Below are 6000 nucleotides of genomic sequence, written 5' to 3' on the forward strand. Positions count from 1 at the left end.
CTGCGGTTCCTTTGGGGGCAACAACGGTGGTCACAAAAGGGGAAAGAGACTTTGCGCTGGCCAGAAGGGAAACCCCCAAAGGAGGACCTCTCTTTCGCCAGCTCTTTCTTGCCCGCCGCTTCTTTCTCCAGTGCCTTCTTTCCGCCAAGGTGTTCCTCTTCCCACCTCCCCAGCCCATTTGAAATCTCTCTTGCTGGGGTCTCCAAGCCAGAGCCTGACATGACCCCTCCCCCACCTCTGCTTCCGCCCAGGACAGCTGGATTTCTCAAGAAATCAGAGGGAGGCCGATTTTGATGAAAGTGACCAAGAAGACGGAAGGAATTCATGCCAGGCTGGCAGCTGGCTTCTGTTCCGCTAGAAGTTTTTTTTTTTTTCCCCATTTCTTTGGGGGCAGGGGTTTGGGTGGGGGAGGAGAGAAATGTGGGGAAGCACAAGAGATGTCATTTCAACAAACACACAAACACACACAAACGACACCCAAAGGACGTGAAAGAGCAAGATCTCTGAAGATGATGATATTGATGGATTAGAAAGGTAGATCATGAATAAATGTATCTATACGCTCTCAAGAGATTCAGGCACGCCGGGCCCAAACTGGGACTGATCCAGCAACAAAACTGAATCAGTTTCCCACGCACCAATGGAGCTGAGAGGGATGCATTCTTAAACACACGTCTTGGGAACTCCATGGAACTTGATTCTGAGTAAGCATGCCTGGATTGCTGCTGTGCACCTTTGGCAGCATGGTACCCACAGGGTGCTTGGGTAAAAACCGCACTGGCAAAGCATAAGATGACAGCATCCGGTGCAGGTCTAATGCTTTCCGACCGGGCGACTGAGACAGCACAGAGAAACTTCCCCCTGGATTGTGCCCTGTGATCAACGAAGCCTAGCTACTAAGCACACATTATTACTGGGGACAGTCAGTCTCGAGGATACACAATGCTACTTCCCAAGTTTGCTACCTGTGTTAGTCGTGACCAGAAACAAACAAATCCAACTCTTCTGCCTGGGAATAATGTGTTTCTGGAATCATATACCAAGAGAAGACCAATCTCCCATTAAGCATCTATTATATATTATATTATATTATATTATATTATATTATATTATATTATATTATATTATATTAATCCAAGGGTACAGAAGAAGCCCAGCACAGCATCCCTTCAGGGATAGCTGTTGCTGCTGTCTACCTTATGTTTCTTTTTAGACTGTGAGCCTTTTGGGGACAGCAAATCATCTTACGTATTATTTATGTTTCTAGGTAAACCATGCTGAGAACTTTTGTTGAAAAGCGGTATCTAAATATTCCTAAAGTGGGAAGGAGAGCTGGCCCTATGGCACCGAGCACGAACTGTCCCCTTTGCTAAGCAGAGTCTGCCTTGGTTTGCATTTTGATGGGAGGCTACAGTCCTTGCCCCCCCCCCCGGAACGCTTTCCCCGCTGGCATCCTCTCCTCAGCTCCCACCAGAGTTTTTAGGAAACAAGTAAAGACGTTGCTCCTCACCCAGGCTTGTAAATGAGATTAGTTTTTACTTCTGCTGCTCTGTGTTGTGCGTATTATTGTTTTATATGGGTTTTTAAATTTTTTAATAGAGATTGTTTATATTTATATTAATAACTGTCCGTTCTTTATTTTAACTGTGCACTGTTAACTATATTGTAAACTGCTTTGAGATGAGTATAATGAAAAGAGATATATAAATCAAACAACAAACAAACGTGAGGGTTGTAAACTGTTCCCCTTAGGGCATGGGGCTATAGCCCAGTGGAAAAAGCATCAGCTATCCATGCAGAGGGTCCCAGGTTCAGTCCCTGTCAGCACCTCCAAGCGGGGGCTGGTACCCCTGCCGGAAATCTGGGAGAAGCTGCTGCCAGTCAGTGCAGACAATACTGAGCCAGATGGACCAAGGGCCTGACTCTGACAAGGCAGCGTCCTATGTTCCTAGAAGAAAGAGTTGCACCATAAGGTGCATCCTGATGATACTAACAATGCTAGCCACAGATTCCAGGATGCAATGCAAAGAATAGTGATAAGAAAACGGCCACTCCAGATTTTTGGGAGGGTGGGAACGCTGGGGCCTTGGCAGAGGAAAGTGGCAGCAGCAGCAGCAGCAGCAGCAGGATGAACCCCTCAGCGTCATTCCGAATGGGGCCCAGAGTCCGAAACCCCCCCTGGAGGATGGCGAGGCAGCTGGTTCAAACCGCAGGAAGGGTTAATTCGCAGCTGTCCCTTCGGGACTTTGTGGTGGTCTTTTAAGGAGTGCTTTATTTGATTTGATTTTTTACTTTACTGGAAAATTGGGGGCGGGGGGGGTGCGGGAGAGGACAGGAGTGGGGCATGAGCCACTCAGGGAAAACAACACCACCCCAGCGTAAGGAAATCAGGGGAGGGGAGTGTTAATGAGTGGGGGGCATTTTTAGGGGCGGGAGGGGGTTGTTAGGCGTGTGCTGAGGATTTCCTCCATAACTTTAAACAAAAAAATTATTCCGCCCGCCCCCCCCCCCCACACGCCGCCCCCCTCACCCCAGCAATTAAGCAGCGTGAAAGGGATGAAATGCCAATTTCACATCTAGAGGTGGCCAGAGGAGAGAGAGGGGTGTGATGAAAAATGGGGGTGGGGGGAATACCTGAGCACTCCAGCAGAGAGAGGTAAGGAGGGAGGGAGGGAGGGGGTCTCCTACTGCGTGACTCAGTGCGCCCCATACAAATGAGGCAGCCTCCTGCGTTTTGCCATCTGCTGTTTGGGGTTTTCAGCTTGGCTGTGGGTCATCTGGCTTTAAACAGGGACGGAGGGAGCCCTAACTCACTGGAAGGGCATCTGCTTTGCAGGTCCAGAAGGTCTCCGGATCCGTCCCCAGCACCGCAGCATCTCCAGACAGACAGGGCTGGGAGAGATTCCTGCCTGCACCCTCGGAGAAGCCGCTGCCAGTCAGTGCGGACAATCCTGAGCGAGCTGGACTAAGGGCCTGACTCAGTCAACAGGTGGCAGCTTCCTACCTTCCTATGACCACCCGACACGCAGGCTTACCTAAGAGATGAGCTGACCGACTTCCGAGTGAAGCGAAGTCTTGCAATGATGCAGTCCAAAGCATGTCGACTTCAGCCAGAGGTCGGTTCCAGAGTAAAGGCCGCCGTGGCTGCGGATGATAGGAGTTGTAGTCCAACGACATCAGACTGGAACCCCTGTCTGAGGGGGAAGTCCCAGTGCGTTTAAGTAAGGCTTAATCCTGAGTAAGTCTGCCTAGGATTGCAGCCTTACATTAATACATTAAAACAGTGGCACTAATGAATGAATGAATGAATGAAAATATTTAATTAAAGCATTTGTATCAATATTTATTTAATTAAAACATTTGTATTAATCAATCAATCAAATCAAATCTCTTTATTTTGGTCATTAATTAATTAAAACATCTGTATGTCGCTTGGGTCCCATCCTGGCATGCAAGGGGGTGAACAATAAATATTCTAAACGACATCCCTTCAGCTTCCGCTTTATCTCTAGGGCGCCCCCAATAATAAGTTATAAGAGGGCATCAAGTGAATAGCCAACCTCCCTCCATTCCCCAATACACCCCCTCCCCATAAGAGTTCAAAGAAAGAAGACCTCTTAGGCACACTTTCTTGAAGAGTAGACCCAACTGAAGCCAGTGGAATTCATGGCTAAGATTCTTCATTGCCCAGGAGTGGGTGCCACAAAACTCCAGAATGACCCACTACTAGCTTGGGCAAATTCATGGTGGTCAGGACTATCAATGGCTACTAGTCTGGTGACTATGGGCCACCTCCAGCCTCCGAGGCACAATGCCTCTCAAAAATCCCAGTTGCAGGGGAGCAACAGCAGCAGGAGAGAGGGCAGGCCTTCATCTCTTGCCTGTGGGCTTCCCAGAGGCATCTGGTGGGCCACTGTGGGAAACAGGAGGCTGGAGAGGCTTTGGGCCTGATCCAGCCGGGCTGTTCTTATGTTCCTACTAGGGAGTAAGAAGGGCTTACTATATTCCAAGTAAACACACATAGGATCAAGCTGCAACTTCTTAAAATCCTATTCCATCTTCAGTGAGATTCTCCCCATATACCAACTCTCCAGAGTTTCCCATGATTTGTTTCTTGGGGGATAAATTTAACTGACACCTCCCACTCCACCCCACCCTTGGAGAAACTAAGTTCCTGAGTTGGGGAGAGGGGGCGGGGGGAAAGGAGAAATCAGATGCTGAAAAAAGTGGATGGTCTCCTCCTCCCCAAATCCAGCCTTCTGTCCCCATGCCATGGAGTTCCAGTTGTTCTGTTTCCATAAAAGGACATTTCCAGAAATCCATTGATACTTCTGGTTGAGGGATCAGTTTTGACCTTTTGCAACCTGAATTTTAGCGCAACGTTTAACATTCGATACAAGCAACGTCTTCCGATATACGTGAGGTGGGGGCGGGGGGGGCAAGCGTCTCCCTTAGCTGGACAACTTTGTTTGAATGATCACTGATGAGTTTTAATGAGTGCCCTAGAGATGCTTTTGTATCCCCGTCTCGTATTAAAGCAGCAAATTCCCTGTGCAGTCCCTATGCACTCAGAGAAGTAAATGCAACTGTATTCAGTGGGGCTTACACCCTAAGAAGTGTGCCCAGGACACAACCTTCTACCAAAAAAAGTCAATTTTTAAAAAACTTTTAGTTAACAAAAACAATTTCAGTGGAAATTAAACAATAAAAGTACAGGACAGCAACTGAAACAATCTGGTTGTGGGAGGCAGGGAGATCCTGTCTGACAGCACAGGATAATCAAAAAGGAGGGATATTCTCCAACAAAGGGACAAGTCTTCAAAGGGGGAACATTCCACAATTATAAACCCCCCAAAACCCCACAATTAACTGCCCCCCCTTGCAGGATCCTGTCCTGGGTCAACATCAGGCCCATCTCTAAGAGTGGTGAGACCAGATGCAGTGACCCAGCTGGTGATCTTAAAGCTCAGCTGTTTTTCTTAACAGTTATGCCCATTAGCTAGTTAGCTCCCAACAGCCCTGTAAGGGAGATCAGAACTATTAACCCCATTTTACAGACAGGGAAAGTGAGGCTGAGAGGCAGGGCATGGCCTCGGACCACTTGAGGAGATCACGATTGAGGAGGGATTCCAACACAGGTCTTCCTCAGCCTTTTTAACTGTTCAAACATTTTTCATGGAACTGCAAAACTGCGAGAGGCTCCCATGAACTGTGGCTTCCTATGGGCACCGATTCATACACTTTCCCCATTGCTTGGGCTGACTTGCCTGTGTGAAGGAGTTCATCGCAGAGGCCAGTGTGAGAGAAAGAACTTTCCACGGCCTCCTTTTTTTTTTTTTTTTGGATGGAGACAGTTCACACAACTAACAGTGCATCTTTCACAAGCAACAAGTGACATACCTGAACTGGTCCCAAACTCAGCGGAGGGCAACCTCTTAATCAGAGCATCAAGGTGGTGTTTGATCACTGGAATCTGGATCTTCTGGTAGATCTGGTTGCTGGTGGTTGTTCTCCAGGTCTAAAACCGACATTTTACCCCAGATTTGGAGCATCTTCCAGTAGTTATGTGAGTCTTGCTTTTAAAGGATGCGAAGCACCTTGGGCACTTAGGAATAGCATGATGATGATGATGATGATGATGATGACGACCACAACTGATGACTGATGATGATGTGGACAAACATTTTTATACCTAGGGAAAAGGAAGGGCTGGTTTTAGTCAGAAACCCATGCTAAAAACTCCACAAGGTCATTCACACAATCAAAAACTGTCTTCTACCAAGGTTTGAGAGCTGTGCTCCCAATTTTGTGTGGAAGCAAGCTAGGAGGAAAACCTGAGTAGAAGTGATTATGTGGAAGCGAGGTTGGAGGGTATCAGGCGCGTAACAATGATAGGGCAAGGGGAGACAGTTGTCTGGGGGCCCCACTGCCTGGAGGGGCCCCCCAGAGGCACCTCATGTGACTCCCCATTGCCCCCTGCCCAGCCCCATAGCCTCTCAG

The 6000-nt window shown here is 48.1% G+C and overlaps 1 protein-coding gene across 9 annotated transcripts in view; it reads right to left on the reverse strand.

The window, feature by feature from the left end:
- PAX7 (paired box 7) overlaps positions 1–5680 on the reverse strand; it is a 128176-nt gene extending 122496 nt beyond the window's left edge. For 7 of the 9 annotated variants that reach the window (XM_053281489.1, XM_053281480.1, XM_053281478.1 and 4 more), the window contains exons 1-2: positions 5401–5680; positions 3036–3194 (exon numbers count right to left, since the gene is read on the reverse strand). In XM_053281489.1, coding sequence (XP_053137464.1) covers positions 3036–3177 — 142 coding nt within the window. In that variant the 5' untranslated portion in view covers positions 3178–3194; positions 5401–5680. Of the gene's footprint in view, positions 1–3035; positions 3195–5400 lie in introns of those variants that run through there. The other 2 variants (XM_053281485.1, XM_053281483.1) reach the window with 2 other exon arrangements.
- Positions 5681–6000: the final 320 nt, after the last annotated feature.

This window comes from Hemicordylus capensis, chromosome 16 (genome assembly GCF_027244095.1).
Source record: "Hemicordylus capensis ecotype Gifberg chromosome 16, rHemCap1.1.pri, whole genome shotgun sequence".
Taxonomy (NCBI): Eukaryota; Metazoa; Chordata; class Lepidosauria; order Squamata; family Cordylidae; genus Hemicordylus; species Hemicordylus capensis.